The sequence below is a fragment of the Nelumbo nucifera genome, chromosome 7 (genome assembly GCF_055504915.1).
Source record: "Nelumbo nucifera cultivar China Antique chromosome 7, China Antique-T2T, whole genome shotgun sequence".
Classification (NCBI taxonomy): Eukaryota; Viridiplantae; Streptophyta; class Magnoliopsida; order Proteales; family Nelumbonaceae; genus Nelumbo; species Nelumbo nucifera.
This window is the reverse complement of record NC_142655.1, coordinates 2,142,013-2,167,439: the sequence shown is the minus strand read 5'-3', so window position 1 is coordinate 2,167,439 and position 25,427 is coordinate 2,142,013. Positions and strand designations below refer to the sequence as shown.

Here is a 25,427-nt window from a genome sequence, read left to right as displayed (position 1 = left end):
CTATCAATTGGTCTTCCTGCTCATCTATATCCTCATTTGCAATCTTAAAATTGTTTCAAAACCTGGTATTTGCACTATACATATTTGTATTTGCATTCTTCCCAAACCAAGCCTCTGTTTGTAATGAGAAGCCAACATCTCTACTAACTTATAATTGCTTTATCAACGTCTCGACGACCTAGTAGCTTAGATGGTCACTAAAAGTCCCTCTGAACATGGAGTTGCCAGATCAAACTCATGTAACTGCAAGCTCTCCTGGTAAGGTCAATGGACCTAGCATGCACCCTACTCTACCTCTACGCCCTTAATCCGCCATGTAATGTGTAACATATAATACCAAAAAAATAAATAAATAAATAAAACACTTAAAATTGCTTTGTGATCTCTAAGGCAGAATCTTTTCTTGTCTTTTAATAATGATTATTGATAATTAATGATACATTGGTGGGGCAACACCCATAAGAAGAAGCAATTTGCTGCAAGTTAAAAGGGGATTGAAAGGGTTTTGAGCAGACCAAAAAAAAAGGACATCGGTTGAAAGTAATAAGAAATGATTTAAGTACTCTTTCAACAATGAATATGGCATTGAACATAATGAAATGGCAAAACGGAATTTATACATAGATGATGATAATGAATGATCATTGGTGGGGAGGTGGTTGTAGTGTTTTTGATGGTCCACCTTGTGCGTTTGTTGATTGGTTGATGCCAAGGGTAGTCAAAGATATAGAGAAAATGTGAAATATTCTTTTTGACTTTTATAGCTTTATTATTATTATTATTTTTTGGCTGAATTTAGGACCTTGTCAAGTCACTTGACCAGATATGGCTACAAATTGCAGCTTCATAGGTGGGAGTGGGACCTTCTGCTTAGAAATGAATTAGAAGAGACCCGTGCATGATGCCCATGTTTACGTTCAGTTTCTCAATTGAATTGGTCATCACGAGTGAACTTAAGGCTCAGTTTGGAAGAAGTAAAAATATTTGTATTTGTACTCTTTCCAAACAGAGCCTAAATAAACCCTATAGATTGTGTTAAGGTGTATGAACTTCCGCTTCTATTCAACACCTCATTTGGCTAAAGCAATAAAGTGTGAGTCTCTTGATTTTATAATTTTAATGAACTGGGCTACCTAATGGGCTCTTAGATCCAACCCGTTTACAAGTTTTCTTTGCGTAACCAGTATTATTGGCCAGGAGCCCAGGAATAGGCCTGTAATAATTAAGAGATCACTCTTCTTGGACTGTAACGGGCTGAATTAATAGGCTTAATGGTTTAACCTATTCTACGACTTCTGTTTCTGAATAACCAGTAATATGGGTCCAGATCCACTTACCCGATGAATAGAATTCATGTGCGGGCTGCATGATAGGAATTGGGCCTCGACATTTAGGCCCAGGGTGAAGCTCGGGCAGAGTGGACTTACCAGTAAGCCCAGCCCAGATTTGCTTCAACACTGAACAGATGGCAAGAAGCATTTCGTCCCATCTCTATCCTATAATAGTTTAGGAGTTAGGACCGAACTCAGCGAGCAGAGCCCAGACCCAGAGAGAGGAGGAGAGAGGGACGTGAGGTGAGACAGTCGAAGCCCGAAAGGGCAAGATTTTAATACAGAAAGAAGAGAGCAGTCGTATATATGTCTGTCTGTTGCTCCTGAGAAGAGCATGGAGATATGACCAGCGAAGAGGTTTACTTCTTGTCGCTCTCGCTCTCGCTCTCAATAAAACCCTAACACCAAATTTTCTCTTAATATATTTCCTTTGCTGCTGCTGCTGCTGCTTCTTCCTCCTTGTCGAATTCCGGCCTCGTTAATCGGTTAGTCAATCAATCAATGAACTGTTCATATGTAATTCGATTCCGATCGTTCCAACGATCGATGTAGAGTTCCTTTTGAAAGATACGTTTTTTATTTGAAAACATTTTGTGCAAATTCAAATCTAACTATTTCATTTTCCTCCTCCCATAACGATTTGCAGGTATTTTCGTAGCTCATTTCTTTAGGGTTTTAGGATCTCTCGTTGTGCTGTCCGCGTTTGGTGGTTTTGATTTCTAGGGCCAAGTTGGGTTGTCCAGGCTGGCGGATTTCAAGGTCCAGTGATGGCGGATCCGCCTGGTTTCCGCCTCTCGTTGGGATTGAGTTGTAGTTTCGAAGCGAAGGTGGTTTTAGCGGTAGGTTTGGGGCTTCAGTGGGAGGATCGTGGAGCAGAATTGTTGGAGGGGGAAGCATGCTGAGTGTGCTGCGGGTACACCTTCCATCCGACATTCCGATCGTGGGCTGCGAACTTACGCCCTACGTACTGTTACGGCGACCCGATGGCTCCATCACTACCGACGATGTTCCGGAATCGGTTCCACTTGATGGATTCTACTTGAGGTACAAGTGGTAAGTACTCTTCTTTTTCTACTTCTAGCCTTTTCTTTTTATCACTCATTTTGTCGTTCTACAGAACTTGGAACTCGCTTCACTGTGTTTTTTGGGTACAAAAACTTGAGCTCAGTAATCTCTTGTACTTGAAAACCCGGTTAATTTATGGATGGGTCAGTTGTACTTATAGGTGCATTTACATTTTTATTTGATGGGCTGTTCTCCCTCTCTCTCTCTCTTTCTCTCTCTCTCTCCCTCTCTAATTTTCTATGGGAGAACCATCATCCTCAGGGGAAAATGCATTTTATTTTTTGAGTTTTGCTGACAAAAACCAGAGGGGAAAAAGACAAGTGTTCACATTGTGAAATACATTGTGCGGGTTTGATGGTGCCACATTGTTCTGTGCCTAAACTACACAACTTTCCAATGCTGGACCAAGTGTAGCAGCGGCAGCCCTAAATGAATATATACTTTTTAAGGATTTCCACCTACTCCTTCCTCCCTTTAGTTTTAGCAAGGTGATTGCTTAGTTCCAACATTCTAATTTCTGCTGGATAGAGTTCTTGCTAAAACAGTCTGACTCTGAATATTCTGCAAATGTTTGTGAGGTCCATGGTAATCGGGACTCAAGGGAGAGACAAGACCTATTGATGTCTAGACACAACAAGACACAAGTCCCACGATGTGTAAACACAACATATATGAGGGTATCAAAGAAAGCATGGGCAGGTTACTGATCCCAAAAAGAATGGAAGAAAGTACTACCATTGCCAATTGGCTATATACATAAAATAATTAGATACCATTGATGAAGTGTTGCTGCTCACTTTGAGACCATTTCCGAATAGAATGCATTGCACCTTAATTGTGCATCTTGGTTTATGAGCATGGTTCAAAGTATCAATACACCTCTGTATCGGCAGACGTGCATTAGTGCTTTATACAATGTGCTTTTTTTTTCAAAATTTCATTTTCATAAATATTTTTATGTTATTTAATAAATAAAATGAATAGGTTCCTGAAAACACCTGAAATAGGTGTATCGAGACCTTGGCGATATGGTATGATACGCCCTATATGGGGCATATCCTATCAATATTTTGAACCTTGTTTATGAGAACTTCTCAAGGTCTAGTCTTGCACTGTGTTAATTTTTTGGTTGAAAAGTCAATCTTTCTCTTACATTTGTGCAGGATACCTTGATTGCAGGTGGAATCTAGAATAGCATATATTCTGAAGGGCATTTACTTGATTATTAGTTAAACATAGTGACTGGTTGTTATATTTATGTTTTTTTCCTCTCCTGAATGGGTTGATTGGATTTTCCTTTGTTATTCAGAAATATAGAATTTTTTACATATTTCTGTTCTATATTGCAGGTTTCGTATTCAAAGTGACAGAAAAGTTGCCATTTGCAGCATCCATCCCTCTGAACAAGCGACTTTGCAGTGCCTGGGTTGTGTTAAGGCAAAAATCCCTGTTGCCAAAAGCTACCACTGCTCCCCTAGGTGCTTTTCAGATGCATGGCAGCATCATCGTATTCTGCATGATCGTGCAGCTAGTGCTGTAAATGAAAATGGAGCAGAAGAGGAAGAGTTATTTGGGCGGTTTAATAATTCAGGATCTGGAGTTATCAATACAAGTTTATCTGGTTCAACATCAAGCATGGGGCAGAGCCAAAACTTGAATAATGGCTCTGCGCCTTTATATCCTGCAGCGATTACAGAAAGAAGTGGTGGTGAAACCTGGTTTGAAGTTGGGCGTTCTAAAACATATACTCCAACAGCAGATGATATTGGTCATGTTCTAAAGTTTGAGTGTGCAGCAGTAGATGCTGAATCAAAGCTACCTGTTGGACATGTTAACACTATCATGACTTCCCGTGTCATTCCAGCTCCCTCACCTACTCCCAGACGATTGATACCAGTCAGTGGAATTGACATGATGGGGCATTTAGACTCTGATGGCCGTAGTGCTTCCTCAGGAACCTTTACTGTTCTTTCATATAATATTCTCTCAGATGTATATGCCACAAATGAATCATACAGTTATTGCCCTTCTTGGGCCCTTTCTTGGCCATATCGCAGGCAGAATTTGCTTCGGGAGATTGTTGGCTGTCGTGCAGACATTCTTTGTCTTCAAGAGGTAAGTTGGTGTGCACTCATTTACTCCATCTCTAGATTTGTTTGTTTTGAGGAGTGATACCTATTCTGCTTTTGGCAACCTTTGTTGGATATGATTCTTGTTAATAGATATGCCTTTTCTAGTATTTTAGATAGCTCATAGAATTTCTTGTTGTCTGATGTGTTCTGAAAACCCAACTAACCGATGTATAAGGAAAATATCATCAGTCTTATTTATATTGTGGCCTACGGAACTGAGTTAGCCAAAACCTCAATTAACTTTTACTTGATCATGGCATAATAATGCCAGTATTTTGTGACCAGAGGTTGATGTTACCTGCTCTCTTTTAAAAAAGAAGAAAAGAAACTTAAGCTGCATTTGGCATTCCTTATTTTAAGGACTTATCTCCTTTTTTTCTGTTAAAATCCAGTATTCGTAGGGGCATTTTAACTGCAAAAGGAGAAAAGTCCTTAAGGAATGCCAAATGCAGTCTTAGTGTAGAAGGTATATCTTTTTCTTGAACAGGGGAAGCCCAGACCAAGGATGTGCAGATTGTTGAGGATTTCCATGCTTTTAGACCTTACATTATACCAATAAATGATGTTGGAGAATTGAGAAGGGATGCAATAATTTTCTTATAAGCAACATGCAACTGAACTCAACTTGGCCCAAATCCCAACCATGTGGGCTCTTTTGATGTTAATAATGATATTAAGTAGTAATATCTTCCTATTTTGTAAACATTCTTCAAACTAAGCAAGCTGAGGATGGTAATGCCTTCTTCCTTTCAGGTTCAGAGTGACCACTTTGAGGAATTTTTTTCCCCTGAGTTGGAAAAACATGGCTACCAAGCTCTCTACAAGAAAAAGACATCAGAGGTTGGTTTATCATTTATGACATGTTGATTTACATGGTTCAATGTCTATATGCCATTGTATTCTTTTCATATGCTTTTGTTTGATTTGCAGGTGTACAATGGATCTCCTTATGCAATTGACGGTTGTGCAACATTTTTCCGTAGGGACAGATTCTCACATGTCAAAAAATATGAGGTTAAGAAACATTTTTCCATTTCTTTTTCCATAATTTCTTCATTACAATATCTGTTTTTTGGCTCTCTACCAATTTGTTATGACTGCTTCATATGTTAAGGAGGTTTTTTCTTGCATGCAGGTTGAATTTAATAAGGCTGCACAGTCTTTGACTGATGCAGTGGTTCCAAGTGCTCAGAAGAAAACTGCTCTGAATCGATTGCTCAAGGTACCTTGAGTCCTTGACTGCACTGGGTTTCTTCTGTGCCTTCTTTGATTTGTTCTTGGATTGTTGGTTTTTCAACTGATGTGTTCCTTTTTTATCATTTGATTTCTGTGTAGGATAATGTTGCACTAATAGCTGTTCTGGAGGCAAAATTTATTGCTGATAAGCGACAACTTTTCTGTGTGGTAAGCGCACTTCTTACCCTTTTTATCTCATGTTTCAGTCTCTATTCTTGCCTATTCATCTTTGACTGTATTCATCAAATTATTGCAGTTTGAGTTTGTGGCTTGTTTTATCCTTGCATCCATTCCATGATGACAGAAAGGGAGATGCAGCAATTTGTCTCAGTGTGCTGCATTACAGATTGTGTTCTGTGTGTGGGTGACAATGTTACTTTCTGTTTTTTCACCTTTTCATAAGTCGAGGCTTAGCTGATCATGATGATTTTTTTTATTTGTATATACTTGATTCTGTCCCTTGTTCTCTGCTAATCCATGGCTATAAAAGAAGGTATAGGATTGTTTCCCAATGTTTGTCCCAGCTATCTGGGGTCTTTGGAGGGATGGACTGGATGTGGACCTAAACCCTTGTCATTCTTTTTGCATAAAGTGGCTGTTCTTGGTCTTGAACTCACCTTATCTTGCTTGTCATTCTTTGTCCTTCTCCCCAATTCCAATGGTCATCCATAGCTTCATGACCAACAGTTTTTAATGGCTTTGCGGCACTTGTAATACAAGTTCCAAGGTCCATTGGTTGTGTCAAACTTTTTCTTCAGTTTAAAAGCATGTGGCTTAATTTTGTACTCTATGTGCTCAGAGCCTCACACATGCTCAATTACCTTGGGCTCAAGGGCCTATAGCTGATGTTTATGCTGCAATAGAGCTGTGGTTCATCCAATATTCTCTCTCTCGCTCTCTTCTATCCTTAACATGTTAATGTTAAACTCTTCCTGCTAAATTTATAGTGATGAACTACCAATTTGATTTATTGCAATTAGAACAAACATCTGATAAGTGACTATATGAGCTGCTCCAACTGCCATCATAGCATTGATGTGTGACCAAACATCTTCTAGGAGCTTATTACAAACAATCTGATCAACTTCATGGTTGTTGCATGTTACTGGTATGGCTCAACACTGTCCTGCAGAGGGGTTATGTTTAGCCTTTACCATACCCATAAGGAGAGGTGAAGAATTGTGTGTTTTTCCATACATGGTCAACATTAGAGGTGTAAAACGGGCCGTGCCAGGCCAGCACGGCACAGCCTGCCTGCAGCCCGTGCAAAGTGTGGGCTGTGCCAGGCCAGCATTGCACGGCCTGCCTGCGGGCCGTGCCGCCTTCCCCAGGGATAATTTGGGGGGTCGGCCCAGCACAGCTCACAGCCCAAGCCCATGCGGGCTCGTGCCTGGGCCGGGTGGGCTGCAGCCATGCCAGGCCAGCATGGCATGGCCTGACCGCGGGCTGTGCTGTGCCAGCCCGTGGGCCATCCTGGGCTGTGCCACCTTCCTCGAGGATAATTTGGGGGGTCGACCCAGCACGGCCCATAGCGCAAAGAAATTAAAAAAATACTTAACCAAATAAGAAGTCGATGAGACAAAGACTCGAAGTGAATAACAAATTGGAAGAAAAATAGGAATTTTATTTCATTTAAATTTGAGTGATACAAAGAATACAATGGATGGATGGATGAAATATGAAAATCGGAAAATGGAATAAATTAATAAAATATAAAAAATACAATATAGTTACAAATTGAAAATAAAAAATTACACTATTAAAAAAATCAAATAAATTAAATAAAATTAAAACAAAATTTACAATAATTTGAAAAAAATGCTACACAACTATTTGAGTATACTAAAAATATCCACTTCGTTTTCTCTTGTTGTTCTTGACTTTGATCATCTACTTCAGGTGAAACATTAGGTGTAGTGTCATGCCCTCCTTTGGGGACCCCCCAAAATACATAAATACCACCCCTACATAGCTGTTTATAGCCGTTGGGGGTATTTCTGTAAAAGAAACCCCAAAAAGCTAGTTCATCGGGCGGGCCGAACGTGACCCGCGGGTTGGGCCATGCTGGCACGTGGGCCGCGTGCGGCGCGGCAGGCACGGCTGTGTTGTGCCAGCCTGTGGACCTGGAACCCCAGGCTCAATACAGCCCCGGACTATCATGCCAGGCCTGGCACAGCCCGCGTGCCGTCGTGCCGGGCAGCGGGTGGCATGGCTTGATTTACACCTCTACTCAACATGAGTTGTAAACATATCAGGCCATGTGCTGTATTGAATGTTTTGCACCTGCTGTATCAAGTAGCCTAAGCCTGGTCTTTATGGTGAGGCACTCTATTCTTCAGATGAGTTGGGTAGTTGATCTTGGCCTGTATCTCTTTTGTGCCTTAACTTCCCAAGTTGTTAATTTTACTTCTTTGTACTTTCCATCTGTCTGTAAAAGGCCATTAATTTTTCTGCCTTAAAGACCTTGCCACATCATAGGCATATGGAGACTTGATGTCAAGTGCTGACATGCCAGTTCAGACCTATCATGTTTCTTTGAATTTTGTGCTATTCTGTTTGCTTCTTTCCTGACCCATAGAAATTCTAGATGGAGGGAGACCCTTTTGTAAAACACACTCCAGCTCCATCATGAGATCGCATGGAACCCACAAACATATTTATGTGCTATATTATATACCTAATTTGTCACTGCTTAGACTGCAGTCGATCAGGTCTTCCACTTGGAGTGGTTCTTCTCAAAGTTTTTGTTTTTCAAAGGATTCAGAATGCATTCTTCTGTATATCAATTTAAACTGGCAGTTGGTTTATCTTGTCCTTGACTTCATGTGGTGTGTAGAAGTTGGCTTTTTTCCTGTCATTTTACAGCATTTCAGCCTTACTTTTCATGTGGTTTATAACCATTTTCTATTTCTCTTTTGGCATTGTACAGGCTAATACACATGTAAATGTTCACCCAGATCTCAAGGATGTTAAGCTCTGGCAGGTTCTCATAGAATTGCTTTATTTCTTCCTTTCTTTCTTTCTGTGTAGTTGATGTACTTTCAACTGGATCTCTTGTCATAAAAAACTAAATAATTGGATGTTTCTTGCTTATTGTATCAGGTGCATACTCTTTTGAAAGGATTGGAAAAAATAGCTGTGAGTGCAGACATTCCAATGTTGGTCTGTGGAGATTTTAATTCAGTTCCTGGAAGGTAATTCTATTATTCTGGTTTAATTTCAGTTATTATTGTAATGCAATTCATTTTTGTCACAAGCATGGTGTTTTGCTAATCTTGTAGAGAATCTTGGATCTGATTGCAGTGCTCCTCATTCACTTCTTGCAATGGGGAAGGTTGATCCCATGCATCCAGATTTAGCAGTAGATCCCCTTGGAATCTTGCGCCCTGCAAGCAAGTTAACTCATCAGCTACCACTGGTAATTTTATTTCATTTTATTTTTTTTTATATTTAATATCTTAAGAACCTTGTTATGTCTTTCTCATTACCCTTCTTGGGGAAAAATTGGTATTACATTACCTTCTTGTTTCCCTTGGAATCTTGCACCCTGCAAGCAAGTTAACTCATCATGTACCGCTGGTAATTTTATTTCATTTTATTTTATTTTTATATTGAATATCTTAAGAACTTTGTTATATCTTTCTCATTACCCTTGGGCAAAAATTGGTATTACCTTCTTGTTATTGGCAGTAATGGTTTTAAGGTCATCTGCGGTATATATTTAATATCTTGGCCTTTTTAGGCATCAAAGGACAATACTTCAAAGCTTAACTTTGTCCCCTTATGCTTCACAAATTGAGGGTTGCTTTATCCATCTGGTGTCATATGTAGGAAAGATATAAGGTTTTTGACAAGATTGGGACTTCAAAGGGCTACTCAATTATTTAAATTCTTTTCTAAGATTTGCTTATGTTAGCAGTTCATTTATTCTACTTGAAATGGTTTTCAGGTTATTTTTTGCAATCAAGATTTTTCTTCTACTAACTAAAGGGTTTATGGTCACTTTTAGTTAATGATGCCTTTTAGGTGTTGCTATTACTCAGGGCTTTTGCAGCTTTAGATCTACTTTGTCTTTGTCCAGCTCAGATAAGCATGGCAATTTCAATACTTCCAAATATGTTATTGATGTTATCTTTTGATATAATGATGACTAAACCTAACTGCTTTTATTGTTCAAGAGTAAATACTTAGTATCTAAGTTTAATCATTTTCCTGTCTGTTTATTGTCTTTTTTTCTAACTTGATTTTTAAATTTCATTGACTTGGTCCTGGATGAGTCATATACTGAAGAGGTCTAGTGGATCTGCAGATTTTGTGTGGCAGCGTTCTGCCAGGTCGAGAGGCTTTGTGTTTCCCTTCCCTAGTGTCTCTACTTGAGCCAGCTTTACCCCAAAATCCTTTGCTATTTTGCTATGTGGCCAAACTAAGGCAAATCTTGTCTGGCCGTATTTGAAATTTAAAAGGAAATATTGTTCCATCCCCAAGGTGACGCTCTTCATCTTCAACTCCAGAAGACAAATATGACCCAATGGGATGAAACAATTATAGATGGTCACTATTAGCAGTGTGAGGCACATAGGAAGAGGATACTGGCAAGGGAGGAATTTTGCAGAATGCTTGTTGATTTGGCTGCTAGGACTAGGTATTGGCAGGCAATAGCAAGTTCATCAACTTGGAAGCAAGCCCGTAGACAGTCAGCCTCCCTATACAGGGGATAATGAATTTTGATGCATGTTCTATTGGAAACTAGTGGCCCTTAGGTGTAGAATGAGCTTTGAGAGACCATGGAGTTTAAGTTATTGTGTTTTATCGTGGTCCTGCTAGAGTATGGAACCAAGGTTCAAAATATCATTATGTATTGGCCCGTATCGGCGCCTTCCCGATACGCCCCTAGAGGGGGTGTATCGGGTCAGGCCATGGTTCAGAGGGTAGTCAGGACTTAAACTGACCCATCTGAACCGTTTTTCGAAAAAAATAAATAAAACGTTAAAAAAACACCAATACAGGCCGATACGCTGCCGTATCGGCCTGTATCGATATTTAGAACCTTATGGAATGCTGTTAGAAGAAAATTTGTTTTATTTTTTTATTTTTTTTTATTCCAGGGCACCATACTGCTAAATTTCCTCCCTGTGGGTGTACAACAATCATATTGATTCGTGGGCTGTCATTAGATGACTACCTCATTGGATTTTTTTATCATTTTTGTAGTTGGCCTCAGTACAGTCCCCCATTTATATCGATGCTCATTCCCTGTGGGTGTACAACAATCATATAATGCATTCTCTTCTGTACTTTGGGCTAAGCTGTAACGTTAGTGTCTTTGTCTTTTTCTTTTTTCCTTTCTCGAATCTCTTTGTGACTCTTGGAAGGTAAGTGTTTTTGTCTTCCACTTGTAAATTTTATACTGATGAATTAATGAAAGTGTTATTGATAAAAAAAAAAAATAATGCATTGCCTTTTTCATAATAAGATGTTAAATATAGTGAATCAATGTTAAAGATTCAATACATTACTACTGAATCTATCTAGGTGTCTGGATTCATTGTGCCAACCTAAGATTTTTAGTTTTTGATCTTATATGAAATGCAATTGAACTATGAGCATGGGAACTATTAGCCAAGTGTCCTGTCTTTTGGTTTTTCAATTTTTGGTAGGGACCAAGGACCAAAATTTCATTCTTGAATTGGACCTAATTGATGACTTACCCGAAAAGAGAAAAAATTGGTCCCGATTGATGATCTGTTTGATATTTTCTTCTCATGGGTTGGTTGTCTATGAATGTCTATTGAGTCCTTTTTCCCACTTTAATTCAATTTTATTGAAGAAGGCGGATGCAGTTCCTTGAATTCAAGGCCTGGTGCTGCATTAGGTTAGGGAGCTGGGCAATGATAGCTCCTCTGCATTCCTAAGCATTCTGCCCTTTAAGCATGCAACACCAAGTAATCCAAGCCAACTCACATGTCTCTCTAATGGTGGATAATCATCTTTTTAGAGGTACTAAATACAACTCTAAGAATGAGCAAAATGGTGGTTGTGTTAATGATAAAGATATTGAGGGAAATCGCTGAAAAAAGATTGAACATGTGGGAGGGATCCAAACCAATTCTGCCTTCATTTCCTCCATTTGGATTTTGCGGCTTGTGTCTGTCAAGCATCTGAGAGTCATGATTACTCTCTTCATGCATTCACCCTTCAAAGCTCTGCTTGAAATCATAATATTTTCTATTCATGGCTTAAACAATCTATGCTAGTTGTGACATTAACGTTGCTGCAGGTCAGTGCTTACTCATCCTTTGCAAGAATGGGTGTTGGTCTTGGTTTAGAGCAGCACCGAAGGAGAATGGATCCTACAACAAATGAACCTTTATTTACAAATTGCACAAGAGATTTCATTGGCACCCTTGATTACATATTTTACACAGGTAAATTTGTTACAAGCCCTTTTTTAGTAACCATACTTTGTCGGAGGGGTGGTAACAGATGAACAATTTGCTTTGCACCCATGCAAAATACTAGTGGCCTCCTTCGCTCTGAGGGAAGTTCCTTCTATTAATAGCATATATCCAAAAAGTAATGCAAAATACTGGAAAACGAGACATGAGACCCACTGCTCTGCTGCTTTTTATTAAGATTACTTGGTTACGTCTTGTCTTCTAATGTGCTGCAGAGGTAATGCACCAGTGGGTCTTTGTTTTTGTAGTTACGACAGTTTTTTTTCCCTGGTTCATAATTTTCATGAGAACCTTGATGAGTTCGTTTGCTTGTTTCAGCGGATTCTCTGACAGTGGAATCCTTGCTGGAGCTCTTGGATGAGGAGAGCTTACGGAAAGAAACAGCACTTCCATCTCCAGAGTGGTCATCTGATCATATAGCACTCTTGGCTGAATTCCGCTGTAAGCCTAGGACAAGACGTTGACATTACAGGTAAGTATGCATTGGTGTCAAACGAAACAACCCTGGAAAATTCAAGACTAAATCTCATTTTAGTTTAGTATAAAAAAAAAATCTCAAATTAGGTTGTGCATTCATGTTGGAAATTAGCCACTCTACGGGAGCTTTAGAGCAAATCTCATTTTAATCTTCCCTAAGATCATTAAGCTGTTTTTCCAATGTTTTTATCCAGGCATCCCTACTAGCCACCAGGACAAATCTAGTCAATGAAGATCAATTCAAGCAGCTAAGTTATTTGGAGTAGATCGTGCTCCCTCAATTCGCCACCGGGTGCCTTAATCCTCATGGGATCAAAATCATGATCTATTTGTATCATGCAACTTGTTTCATAGAAATGTCACAAATGTGTTGTTCAAAATTTTTGGGCTCTTTAGCATAAATTTCATTCATAAATGGCCGGCAGTCGATATATTTAGTTATTTCTCCCAGTTTTCTTCATTTCAAAGTGGAATGGGGGTGAATGCTGTGACATATTGGGGGAAGGGATGGGACCGTGTTTAGGGGGGGAATAAGCCCATTCTACAATTTTCCATTGCCACTTCGGTTCCGGCATCGACTGCTGAAGAGGAAACAGATTTTCCTACTGATCGGTACAACAGTAATCAAAGGTTTCTTTATTCTTTTTGCATATACAAGTAGTTCTACAATTTCATCAGGGTCTCTTAAGCAACTTAAGATTTTTTGCATCCTATATTTGGGTCAATGCTGCTGCTGTATTGGCAGGTCGGTGACAGCTGTCTCAAAGGGAGTAACCGCTGTATCCGTTGTGTATTTTCTAGGCTAGACCACTATTACGTCCAAGTGCTAACCGCAATTTATCGGTTTTTCGGTGCCATGGGCTTGGTCTTTTCCAGTGTAATGAAGTTTGCTGCAAGACGATTATGATTTATGAATGCTAGATGGATCAATTTGGAGCTACTGGAAATTCAAGATGAATTACCATAAACCCTATTCTCTTTTTTTTCTCTGTTTTGGCTAACTGAAAATGATAAGTTATTAAGGAAAGATAGAAGCAATACAAGGGGCCTAAACTGCCGCTTCTTAATACAGTGAAATTGCTCAACCATTCTACGAGTAATACAGTGAAACTGCGCCAAGGTGAAATTTCTCAACCGAAACCATAAACCCTATTCTCAAGAGAAGAGATTGACTCCATGTGTCAGAAGTCTTTTCAGTTAACGCGATATTAGTAGTACCAGTTTTTCACTTGGATTGAATTTAAGTAATATATTATAATTTATTTTAAGAATTTTTGGGGGTATTATTTCAAGAATTGTCACCACATTTCAATATAGAAATATTATTCCATGTGGTACATATGCAACATAAGAAGGGTCTTCTCAGAGTTGAAGTCAGTCCCCCACAGCACATCCTAACAGTGTATTGGGAACATCTCCTGATGATAGTATCAGAAATGATGAGGTATCATCGGGAGATGTTTCCAATACATGGCCGGGATGTATTGTGGGACATTGTGGGACGCCCCCTTGTGGGGGGTTGATTTGAACTCTTAATCAGATCAATTATGTATCTCCATTTGGAAGGAGTACAAATACAAATATGTAGAGCGCAATTTTTTTTATTTTATATGTATTTGTACTCTTTCCAAACTGAGCCTTATGATTGCTTCCTATGTTATGTTAATTTTGTTTTGTAGGAATTTTGTAGCTGATAAGGATCATTCATTATGATTGCCCAAGTAAAGGCTGCATTTAGTTCCCTTCCCAAAGACTATTTCTCTCGTTGTGCTCTACTACTGCTAACATCCTTTCCAAAGACTATTGTCGAGTAGAGAAATTATGATTTAGGTTTTGGGGAAAATAAAAAGAAGGAAATGCAATACCTGATTGTTTCCGGTCACCGGTCGCCTTAACTGCACAGAGAAGATGAAGTTGTGATTTAGGTTTTGTGGAAAATAAAAGTTAAGAAGGAAATGCAATACCTGATACTGAGTTTGAGGAATAAAAACTGAAACAAAAAATAATACCCGAATTTGTCCTCCGATCACCGGTGTTGACAATCGCTGGTGATGGTTGGTTGCCGTCGATTGGAGAGGGAGGAAACGGGAGGGAACAGGGTTTGGTGTGAGGCGGCAAAGAACAGGGTTCATTTTTTGGTTGTTTTGAATGAAATCTAACGGCATCCTCTATGGACATCGTTTCTTTGGCTTCACATGCTTTAAGCAATTACACAAATTAAAATACGCGTGACGTGTCCTCCTTATGCGCAAACGGTTACGTATGCACAGTGCTCTTCACTACAAATGGAAGGAATTGCAACACAGAAAGATGGGAAGAAACAAACCCATAAGCATAAAACAAATGATGTATTGATTGATGGGCTCTAATAAAACCTTCTTCAGTGCTTGAGCTATGCCCAGTGGACCACTTAGTTCCCTTGTTTTTTGTTGTTTGATAGTGATTGTTTGGTTTGATGCCTTTCGCTGGGAGACGGGATCTGCTCCTCACGCATGGGCGCCTCACAAGTACATCTACTATGCATTGGGAATATCTCCCATGAATAAAAATTTATAAGTATGGGAGATGTGCCCAATGCATAGGAGGATGTGCATGTGAAGTCGGTGTGAGGCGCTCTGTGTGAGGAGAAGATTCGGTCTCCGTGTGGATTGCCATCTCCCTTGACAGGAATCTAACTGATGTGATGTCTTGTCTGTTAGATCAAGGATTTAAAAACTGATCTGAAACTGAAACTGTTTTGGCCCAAGGTTTTTCAGGTCAGTGGGTTCAGTTTAAATGGATGGCCTGTGCCAACTTAAAAAATAAAAAATTTAAAAACAATTAAAATAAAAATGGTCAAAAACATTATTGGGGTCAAACAGGTTGACGGTTTGACTACTCGGGTCAATGAGTTGTTAATCAAGTCAATGATCTTTGGCCAAAGACCAGGTTAAGAGTGAAATAGAATCGGTTGCCTGAACAGTTCTTGGGGTAAATGATCCGACCATCCAGGTCAACCACAATTCGAAAACACTGCCTTAAACTGTGCAATAAACCAATGAATCTCCACAGCCATTGCATTCTTTTCAGTGGTTGCTCTAACTTTTCTACTTGCTTCTGGGAGGTAAGGACTGTGGAGCAGTACCTTTCTTTAAAGTTAGCCCCCATTAGGGAGAGCTTATTGGATAAATAGGTGATTAACCTAATAAGCACTTGTAATCACTTGAAATAAAGCAAAATTTTTTAGCTTATTTCCAGAAAAGGTAGAGCCTAAAATAAGCACCTTTTTTTTTTCCGGTAAGTGCTTAAAAACAGCACTCCCAAACTGAAGTTTAATGTGATGTTTATCTATGGAACGAAATAATCAAGATCTTTAAAGCATTGTTTTCAGGTTGCCCTGGGAAGGTGGGATTCAACCTCAACCCCAAGTCCTTATGAGGGATCTGAACAGCTTATAATTCACAGCTTTATGAGGGATCTGAGCCTTTATAAGTGTTAGCATATTTCATCAAAACTTGTATCATTATCTCCTTACTTCTAGGAGATAATTAGTTGTACCTATCTTATCTCCTTCTCTCTTATTTCTTTCCTTCTTGTGTTCTACTTTTGGTCGCCGACCTAGTTTCCTGATTGTATCTCGCTCTATTATAAATAGAGCTACAACTTATTGAAGAATACACAATACATAAATTATTATCATGGTATCAGAGCCTCTGCTTCAGAAGCTCATCCGCCCAACCAACTGGAGCCCCGCGTCATTCTGAATCGAGCATCGGCGAGCGTCTGCTCCCATTGGAGCTGCCTCCCATGAATCCCCAGAGTTGACGTGTAAGGCAATCGTGTTCCCACCGGAAGCTTCATCATCAGCTTTGCTGCTAGCAGAGACACATTTGGAAGATCTCTCCCGGTCTTCTTCGGCAACAACAAATTGTGAACGATAGGCATCACACCACCGTTTGCGATCGTGACCGTACCAAGCAATTTGCTGAGTTCTTCGTCACTCCCTCGTCTTCTTGTTATCCCTCGCTGCGTTCCCAGCTAATTCTACCTGCGTTCCCTCGTTGCAAGATACTCAAGAACGGTGGCGAGACATACTAGAGCACCGGAACCTCTGCGTATTTACCGTCTTTCAGAAACCTGTCGATCCATCCAACAGGAAATTGAAGCCCGGCCTTGCTGCTCCTGGATACTGCCACCGACTCTCTGCGTATTTACCGCCTTTCAGAAACCTGGCGATCCTTCCAACGGGAAACTGAAGCCCGACCTTACTGCTCCTGGATACTGCCTTCTTTGACTTTCATAATCTCCAACATCTTCTCCTCTCCACGCTTGTACCTCTCAACCGACCATGTCTAGTAAGGGTCAGTGACGCCCGCCTCCCTACGAATGTTTACCAGGTCTGCGCTCTCCAGCCAGTACTCCATTGCACCGTCTGCATTGTGTCGCCTACGGAACCGCTCGGTCCCACCGGGCGCCACCTTCCCCGCCATATGCTTCAAGAGGTGGTCCAGTAGCCCTGTATCCCCAATGTACTTTCTAGCCTCCTATCTCAGTTCTTTGAAGCTCTAGCGCCCAAACTTCTTGACAAGTAACTGAGCAAAGCTCCGAGAGGGATCGACAGCTTGGGATTTTGAAGTGAGAAACAAAGAAAGGCGGTGATCTCATTCGCATACGAGACCTGTTGCGCTTGATGGTACAGAACCTTCGTCAGCGACTGCGTGCACCAGAACTGAGGCTGCCCCAACGAAGAAGACATTAGGGACTCTGCGAAGTTTTCTTTAAGGTCAGTATTTTCCCGTAATTCGTGTTGCTCCAAAGATCTATGTTTCTCCTCATGGATTCATCCGAAGCTACACAACATATCTCTCATCCCATCACTGTTACCTTCGATGGCTCAAACTATGATTTATGGTCCCAAGAGATGTGCAATTTTCTCAAGGGACGCCTTCTATGGTGATATGTGACCAGTGAGATTCCCAAACCTACTAAAATTGTTGATGAAACAGAAGATGAATTTGCTGAACGAGCATCAAGTTGGAATTTCGCAGATATGACTATCCTAAAGAGGTATGGGATTTCTTACAAGGTCGTTATTCTATTTCTGATGATGTGCATCAATTTCAGCTTTATAAGCGTCTTCACCGTATGAAGCAGCAACCTGAACAGACCATCCACAGTTATGTCTCTGAATTACAAGTTCTTTGGGATCAGTTAGCACAGTGTGAACCTGAATAGGATAGTACTTCTGCAGCTACTACTTATTCCAAGCTTCGCAATCGCCAACGTGTTTGGCATCTTCTGATGACTCTCAGGGATGAGTATGAACCTATTAGTGGTACTCTACTTCATCGTAGCCCATTGCCTTCTCTTGAAGTTGTGATCAAAGATTTGCTTTCTGAAGAAACTCGTCTAAAAATACTTCGAGATGAGCGATCCTATTATCTACTGATGTTGTTCTTGCTACTCCGGGTACATCTGCTGCTCCTTCAACTAAATCTTCAAAACGGACCTTCTGCAATTACTGCAAGAAGATTGGTCATACTATTTCTGAGTGTCACCGCTTGCAAGCCAAAAAGGTGTCTAGACAGAAGTCTTCATCCATGGGTTCTCAGGCTTCGAGTTCTACTACAACTGCTAATTCTGGTATGCCTTCTTCGAGTTCTACTCCAAGCTCTTCTTCACCAACTCCAACCTAATTCTGGTATGCCTTCTAATTCAGTCTTGTCCGTCACTCCAGGTACTACCTCATCATGGTATTTTGATTCTGCCTGTTGCAATCATATGACACATCAAATTCATCACTGTTTACTTCCAAGTCACATCCTTCTATTGCACCAATTGTTCATACTGTCGATAATTCCACCTTTACTATCAAAAGTGTAGGCACTGTTTCAACATCTCGTTTATCACTCCCTAACACTTTTTTGGTACCTTAATTATCTCTAAATCTTATATCTGTTGGACAATTATGTGAACTTGGTTTTGAAATACATTTCTCAAGTCATGGTTGTACTGTGCAGGATCCACGGACAGGGAAGATCGTTGGGACAGGTCGTAAGGTTGGGAGACTGTTTGAGCTATCATCTCTTCAATTACCATCTCTTGTTGTTGCTGTCACCTCTAGCGTCTGGCATTCACACCTTGGTCACATTTCTACCTCTAGATTAGGATCTTTAATTTCTAATGGATGTTTAGGTCCTGTTAAAACAACACACTTTGATTGTGTTTCATGTCCTCTTTCAAAACATCATGCTTTGCCTTTTACTATAAGTGATTCTGTTTCTTCTGCACCTTTTGATCTTATCCATTCTGATATTTGGGGCCCTTCGCCTCATAATACCATGGGTGGTTCACGTTATTTTGTGATCTTCATTGATGATTTTTCTCGATATACATGGATTTATCTCATGCGTAATAAATCTGAATTACCTGCAATTTATATTCAATTTGCCACCATGATCAAAACTCAGTTTTCCTCTATCATCAAAATTTTTCGCACTGATAATGCCATGGAATATAGAGATTCTATCCTTACCCAATTTCTTCCACAAAATGGAACTATCATTCATAGATCTTGTCCCGGTACCTCTCAACAAAATGGGCGTGCAGAACGAAAACATAGGCATATTCTTGATACTGTTCGAGCTCTTTTAATCTCTTCCTCCTGTCCTGAACGTTTTTGGGGGGAAGCAGCCCTCACCGTTGTTTATACCATCAATCGCATTCCTTCTCCTGTTCTTGGTAACATTTCTCCTTATGAACGATTGTATGGCCATTGCCTTGATTACCAGTTTCTTCGTGTATTTGGTTGTGCTTGCTTTGTTCTATTACAACCTCATGAACATACCAAATTGGAACCAAAAGCACGTCTATGTTGTTTTCTCGGGTATGGTATTGAACATAAAGGATATCGGTGTTGGGATCCACTTTCCCAACGACTTCGCATATCTCGTCATGTTACCTTCTAGGAACACAAAATGTTCTCCAATCTCTCCCCATTTCGGGTTACCACGACATCTTCACATTTTTTTACTGATCCTACTATCTCGCTTTTTCCTGATGATTTACCTACAGGTCTGACTACTTCTTCATCTAATAGCTCTAACAGTACTGCACAACCTGCAGCCTCTCCCGATGCATCTACCTTGGCTATGGATCCTCCAGCTCTGCCATCTTCTGAGTCCTTAATTCCCCCTGATGAATTAGACCCTGCTCATTTTGGTGCTTCACTCCGTCGCTCTGGTAGGGTTACTAAACATTTGGTTCTTCTTCGTGATTTTCATTGTTATTCTACCATTGTATCTTTATACGAGCCTTGTACCTATCGCGAGGCTAGTACTGACCCTCTATGGCAGCAAGCAATGGCAGAATAAATTCAAGCTCTTACAAGCACTCATACTTGGGATTTAGTTGACCAACCTTCAGATAAACCCGTGATTGGTTGCAAATGGGTCTACAAAATCAAGACTCGGGCAGATGGTTTAGTTGAAAGATATAAATCTAGATTGGTAGCTAATGGATTCACACAGGAGTATGGCATTGACTATGAGGAAACTTTTTCCCCTGTAGCCCATCTCACTTCTGTTCGCAGTCTTATTGCGATTGCTGCAGCTAAGCACTGGCAGCTATTTCAGATGGATGTTAAGAATGCTTTTCTCAATGGTGAACTTTTTGAAGAGATCTATATGCAGCCCCCTCCTGGTTATGTTCATCTCCCTAATCAGGTGTGTCATCTCCGTAAGGCTCTATATGGACTTAAGTAGGCACCTCGAGCATGGTTCTCCAAATTCAGCTCTACTGTTTGTTAGTTTGGTTTCCAATCTAGCACTTATGATCATGCCTTGTTCATCCGGAAGACCTCTCAGGGTTGTATACTTCTCCTCCTTTATGTGGATGACATGATCATTACTGGCGATGATTTGCAAGGCATTACCGCTCTTAAGACTTTTCTTAGTAAACAGTTTGACATGAAAGATCTTGGTCGACTAAATTATTTTTTAGGCATTGAGGTCTCCTCCGACCAATCGGGATATTATCTGTCTCAGGCCAAGTATGCCACTGATCTTGTTTCTCGTGCAGGACTCAACTAAGACTGTTAACACTCTGATTGAGCCTAATGTCCATTTTTCAGCCACTGATGGTACTCCTCTTAGTGATTGCACCTTATATCGGCAACTTGTTGGCAGTCTTGTATACCTTACTATTACTCGTCCTGATATTGCGTATGCTGTCCATATTGTGAGTCAGCTCATGTTTGCCCCTTGCACTACTCATTATGTTGTTGTGATTCGGATCATCCGTTATGTCAAGGGCACTCCGTTTCAAGGACTTCACTACTCCAGTTCTTCCTCTCTTCATTTGATCGCGTATTCTGATGCTGATTGGGCTGGTGATCCTACTGATAGACGCTCCACTACTGGTTATTGCTTCTTTCTTAGAGATTCTCTTATATCCTGGCGTAGTAAGAAGCAAACGGTTGTCTCTCGTTCCAGTACTGAAGCTGAATATTGAGCTCTTGCTGACACTACTTCCGAGCTGTTATGGTTACGATGGTTACTCCATGACATGGGAATTTCTCATTCATCTGCAACTCCTCTTCACTGTGACAATCGTAACGCCATACAGATTGCCCACAATGATATCTTTCATGAACACACTAAGCATATTGAGACTGATTGTCATTTTGTTCGCCATCATGTGCTCACGGATACTGTTTGCCTTATTCCTGTCCCTTCCCAGGATCAGTCTGCCGATATATTTACCAAAGCATACTCTCCTCTTCGCTTTCGTGCTCTCATTGGCAAACTCCACATGGCTGATACATTACCATCTTGAGTTTGAGGGGGGATGTTAGCGTATTTCATCAAAACTTGTATCATTATCTCCTTACTTCTAGGAGATAATTAGCTGTATCTATCTTATCTCCTTCTCTCTTATTTCTTTCCTTCTTGTATTCTACTTTTGGTCGCCGACTTAGTTTCCTGATTGTATCTCGCACTATTATAAATGGAGCTGCAATTTATTGAAGAATACACAATATAAAAATTATTATCTTCTCCATTCGCCCTTCCTAGTTTCCTATCAATAAGGATTTTTTTTTAAGCATTGTTGCAATTGCAAGCTGACAGTATTGTTCCTGTTATCCTTCTTTTCTATTTCTTCCTTCTTTTGACTGGAGAGAATGGCCAGACCATGAACCATGAATAGTTGCAAATGCAAGATATTGATAAAGGGGAATGATATTCAACTATTTATGAATATGGAGAAGCTCAATTTGGCTCATTGTCTCTATTTATGCATCTATATTGATGGCTTGATGCATGAAGGTGAGACTAGTAAGTAGCTTAGGAAGACCATAAAATTAAAAAAGAACAAAAAAACAAAGGACCCAGAAAGGAAAGAAGATAGAAGAGAAGAGAAGAAAATGAAAATGAAAAAAAAAATGGATAACATATCTTAGGGTTTGATTCCTAATTGTAACTTTATTGTTATAAAGCTGGTTTGCAACCGAATTAATTTTGCACCTAACCCACTAGATGGGTAGTTGAAATTTGACAATACTTTGCCACACGTGACATGTCTACACCATATAGAAGTGAGCTGTAGGCTCCATTAAAATAGTCAAATTTTATATTTGTGACCCTATTTACAGCCAAAACTTTGTTTTTTCAATTTTCACCCCCTTTACATGGAAATAAGGCAGAAGTACCAAAATGAAAATTAGGGCCCATATGGGCTGGGCCTTTGGGTAATGGACACCAACCCAGCCGGCTGATTCGGCTCTTCTAGGACTGACCCAGGCATGGTTGTTTACTTGTTTATCATATATGTCCATGGGCCGGATCCGGCCCAAAAATGACCATTATATCAGGCCCATATCCTTAAAATCTTTTCAAACTATTTTTTCCCGTTTGTACAGTTCAAAACACGAGATACAACAAGTGCAACTACTTCATTTAATACAACCTCGGCCTCGCAACCGAACTTATCTTTTCCTTCCAATAATCCGATCCCTGATCAACGCGAAAAAGAAAAGAAAACTGAAAGAAAAAGACAGTGAGTGGCGGATCCCACCACCATTTATCTACGAAAGCAATTCCCGTCAATAAGTAGTACTTCACAGTAACTGAAGTTTAAGGGGTATTTTGTGGATCAATAGATCTACAGATGGGGAGAATATTGCACAAAGAGTAAGATTATTAAAAGTAGAATAAGTCCAACATCTGCAACATTTTTTCATTCAGTTCCCACAGAGAAAGAGGCTAGATGAGCCTGGATACAACTTAACTTTTTTTTTTTTTGGGGGGGGGGGTAAATAACAGCACTAAAGTTAAGAAGTAGTGAATGGGTGGCCCCTCTTATGTAAGATGTCATTGAGTGACAAAATTCAAATTGTCCCACACATCTTTATTAATATGAGAATTGAGGAATTCACGGATGAACCAAAGCAATCACGGGATGCCAAAATAAAAAGTAATGAGAAAAATTGATGATAGATGAGATCCATCACACTAAAGAAAGTATAAGTTCCCATTTCCTTTGACTGAGGATCGAAATTACAGGACCATTACCAGCCACACTAGATTTAATGTTTATCAAGCAATCATGGGATCTCTTATCTGATTTTATGAGTCAGCCTCACAGAAAATCAGGTAGATGATGGGTAAATTTAAAATTTCATTGCTTGATTAGTCAGAAGAAAAGGGTCATTGCCTGTTCAAGAAATGGCCCCACCAGTAGGATGGATTGGATTGATGGGCATCATCTGTGTCTCCTAAAACCAGAAAATCTATCTTCTCACAAGTGGAATCTCTAGAAAGAGTGAAAGACTACTTTCAAGTTTTAACAACCAACACAATTATTTCAATTCCATCATCCCCTCACCCCACCATCCCATCCCAGTATCCTTATTTAAATGAGCCAAACCCCAAGAAAGCATAAAAGAGGACCTCTCTCTCTCTCTCTCTCTGTTGCAATCTGTGTGTAGGCTGTAGGCCAAGAGAATGGCCTCAAGGGGTTCCTACCATGCTACTTTGGGAGTATGGTATGTGTTGGTGTTGATGATGGTTGGCTCAGTAAGGCCAGATGTAGCTCAAGACAGAAGTGAATGTGCAAACCAGTTGATCGGGCTATCCACATGTCTACCCTACGTCGGAGGAGAAGCCAAGGCCCCAACTCTAGACTGTTGTACTGGTCTGAAACAAATTCTGGACAAGAGCAAGAAGTGTCTCTGCATCCTTGTCAAAGACAGAAATGACCCAGACCTCGGCCTGAAGATCAATGCAACTCTTGCTTTGAGCCTTCCTACTACTTGCCACGCCCCAGCTAATGTTTCTGATTGTCCGGGTATGTAAAATATACTTTGTTAGTAGGAATCATAGTACTGTGCTTTTGCTTGATTATGTCTCACGAATTTGATGCTGTGTGTGTTCAATTCCATTTGTGGCGATGGATCCAGCTCTTCTGCACTTGGCTCCTAATTCCCCAGAAGCTCAGGTTTTCGAGCAGTTTGCCAAAGGGGCTGGGAGCACTGTTGCTAGTGGTAATATAAATTTGTTCTTTTGATTGTCTTTCTCTGTTCTGCTTCTCTCTCTCTCTCTCTCTCTAACTGATTTTTTTTCACTATACAGCAGGGGGGAATTCCTCGAGTTCATCCACTGCAACAGGATCAAGTGCAAAAGAGGCGAGTGACGGTGGGAGGGGGAAGAGGTGGATGGCAGTGGAGATGGTTGGTGGGGTTTTCTTTTTCTGTTTGTCATCATTCTTCATTGTTGGTTTCTAGAGCCTTGAGTGATTGACACGCCATTGGATTTCTGTAATGGCTTCTTGCTTTCAATATATTTTCTTGTCAAAAATAACTTTTAACTTGTGATTATACCTAGTGCTCTGTCACTACTGCTCTCTCTCTCTCTCTCTCTCTGAACATATTGATTGCTCTGAATTATGTATATGAGATGAGATGGAATGCTTCTAGTGAGTGGTAATAGATAGATTCAGGTCATGTGATGCACTGAACAAATCAAAAAGTGATTCCCCTACATTTTTACTGTTTCTCATTGGCTTTTGAAATTTATTCCTTGGTTGACAACCAAGTAATCAGATGATTGAAGCCACACTGATATTGCAAAATCAACGCTCTGATTTCAATGAATTGAAAGGTTGAAGCCACAGAAGAAAATGGGGTAGAGAATAGTTGACTGGTAAGACCAGAAAGACAGGTACCCAGCAGAGGACAGGTACTGTTTTTGCACGTTGTCGTCCCTAGTCTACAACATAGGACTCTAGACATGTGTAAATCATCCCAACTGACCAATCAACCATCGGAGTTATTATAAAGCTTCAACTGGAAGTTGGACATATTCTAGCCAGCAGATATAGAATATGGTCAGAGACACAACCAGAATCAGTGTTCAAAGTTTGAGAATCTCAAAGACCAAAGAGTATGGGCAATTTTAAGAGCACATGCTTTCCAAATCCAAACGCATGGATATGCTGTAGATGAATTAAGAGTGATTGAGTGAAAACTCGCATTCAATTTCAAAACCCTGACTTAATTCTGGTAGGAAAATGGGTCATTGATTAATCCCCTTAAAATATGAGGGTTCAGCCCTTGTATCCTGCTCTGCATCCCAAAACTACTGAAACTTTAAGTTCCAAACATAACCTCAATAATTTTTCTATATCAGAGATGGTTGCAGAAAATAAGCCTAAAGAATTAAAATATTTTAACCCCAAAATTCAACCAATTGCAG

General features: G+C 40.1%; 2 protein-coding genes across 3 annotated transcripts; both read left to right on the top strand.

The window, feature by feature from the left end:
* Window positions 1-1,527: 1,527 nt before the first annotated feature.
* LOC104597619 (carbon catabolite repressor protein 4 homolog 2-like) lies at window positions 1,528-13,137 on the top strand. Its single transcript, XM_010259268.3, has 13 exons — window positions 1,528-1,816; window positions 1,978-2,384; window positions 3,746-4,511; window positions 5,282-5,368; window positions 5,459-5,542; window positions 5,664-5,750; window positions 5,864-5,932; window positions 8,694-8,747; window positions 8,867-8,958; window positions 9,068-9,182; window positions 12,042-12,189; window positions 12,538-12,691; window positions 12,891-13,137. Exons 2-12 carry the CDS (start codon window positions 2,227-2,229, stop codon window positions 12,681-12,683), a joined length of 1,806 nt encoding a protein of 601 aa, XP_010257570.1. The 5' UTR covers window positions 1,528-1,816; window positions 1,978-2,226; the 3' UTR covers window positions 12,684-12,691; window positions 12,891-13,137.
* A 10,444-nt stretch (window positions 13,138-23,581) lies between these two features.
* Window positions 23,582-24,727, top strand: LOC104597620 (non-specific lipid transfer protein GPI-anchored 14). Of its 2 annotated transcripts, none has more exons than XM_088891121.1 (3): window positions 23,582-24,021; window positions 24,134-24,217; window positions 24,309-24,727. In XM_088891121.1, the coding sequence occupies exons 1-3, from the start codon at window positions 23,679-23,681 to the stop codon at window positions 24,455-24,457; spliced, it is 576 nt and encodes a 191-aa protein (XP_088747247.1). In that variant the 5' UTR covers window positions 23,582-23,678; the 3' UTR covers window positions 24,458-24,727. The 2 variants fall into 2 exon arrangements, with proteins under 2 accessions (XP_088747247.1, XP_010257571.1); XM_010259269.3 differs by having other exon boundaries at window positions 23,590-24,021; window positions 24,306-24,727.
* The last annotated feature ends 700 nt before the right edge of the window (window positions 24,728-25,427 follow it).